The sequence below is a fragment of the Suricata suricatta genome, chromosome 11, assembly GCF_006229205.1.
Source record: "Suricata suricatta isolate VVHF042 chromosome 11, meerkat_22Aug2017_6uvM2_HiC, whole genome shotgun sequence".
In the NCBI taxonomy this organism is placed as follows: Eukaryota; Metazoa; Chordata; class Mammalia; order Carnivora; family Herpestidae; genus Suricata; species Suricata suricatta.
This window is the reverse complement of record NC_043710.1, coordinates 10998319-10999724: the sequence shown is the minus strand read 5'-3', so window position 1 is coordinate 10999724 and position 1406 is coordinate 10998319. Positions and strand designations below refer to the sequence as shown.

The 1406-nt window shown below is 42.9% G+C and overlaps 1 protein-coding gene across 1 annotated transcript; it reads left to right on the top strand.

Moving 5' to 3' along the window:
• The first annotated feature begins 1 nt into the window (after position 1).
• LOC115272246 (olfactory receptor 5AN1-like) lies at positions 2-949 on the top strand. Its single transcript, XM_029915329.1, has one exon. It carries the CDS (start codon positions 2-4, stop codon positions 947-949), a length of 948 nt encoding a protein of 315 aa, XP_029771189.1.
• The last annotated feature ends 457 nt before the right edge of the window (positions 950-1406 follow it).

Genomic DNA, 1406 nt, shown 5'->3' with positions numbered 1-1406 from the left:
CATGGAGCAAATGATTGGGGGAGGAAATATTACAGAGGTCACTTATTTCATCCTTTTGGGATTCTCTGATTTCCCCAGAATCCTAGCAGTGCTGTTTGTTGTATTCCTGCTGATATACATGATGACTCTGACTTGGAACTTGGGCCTCATCATCTTAATAAGGATGGACTCTCACCTCCACACGCCCATGTACTTCTTCCTCAGTAACCTGTCCTTCATGGATATCTGCTATGTGACCTCCACAGCCCCCAAGATGCTCTCCAATTGTTTCCAGGAGCAGCAGACTATCAGCTTTGTGGGCTGTGCTGTTCAGTATTTTGTCTTTTCAACCATGGGATTGAGTGAGTCTTGTCTCATGACTGCCATGGCTTATGACCGATATGCCGCCATTTGTAATCCTCTTCTCTATTCATCAGTCATGTCACCCACCCGCTGTATTTGGATGGTGCTGGGGTCCTATCTGGCCGGACTGTCTGCTTCTGTATCCCTGTTGTGTGCCTTCCTTCAGCTTCACTTCTGTGGACCTAATGTCATCCACCACTTCTTCTGTGACATGCCTCAACTCTTAGTCCTGTCCTGCACTGACACTTTCTTTGTACCGCCATTGATTGCTGTATTAACAGTGATCTTTGGCATAATAAGTGCTCTCATTATCGTGATATCCTATTGCTGTATTGTCATTTCCATCATGAAGATCACGTTAGCTAAAGGCAGGTCCAAGGCTTTCAACACCTGTGCTTCTCATCTCACAGCAGTGTCCCTCTTCTATACCTCGAGTACCTTTGTCTATTTGAGTTCTAGTTCTGGCGGTTCCTCCAGCTTTGACAGATTTGCATCAGTTTTTTACACTGTGGTTATCCCCATGCTGAATCCTTTGATTTACAGTTTGAGGAACAAGGAAATCAAAGATGCCTTGAAGAGGTTACAGAAGAAGGAATGGAACTGCTGAGGTCCTGTCCAGATTTGTCCAGTCAGAAAACTTAAAATAATATGCACATAAGTGCACTATAGCAAAACTCATACTGTATTTAGATAACGAAAGCTTAATTTGACACAGATAATATGCCAAATGGACTGACAGTGACTTGATTCCATGCAAACACAAATGCCTTTAAGTCCTTAGGACGTTCATATTTTCACTCTACATGGGGAATGGCATCATCATTTATAAATAATCTGCAAGTATTTGTAAAAGGTTAAGATTTAGAAACTTGTAACTTCCTTTTGCTTTAGAGATGGAGCCCTGCTCAGTGTCAGACCTCTGATTATAAACGAGTGATACCTGACAGAGGCCCCAGGATTGTGGAGATCTTGTGTCGCAAATATTTTGATGCTGCATAATCCAGACATGTTGGTGATGGATGTTCGTCTGTATTTCTGACCCTCGTGCGAATAGAAAGTGAGAG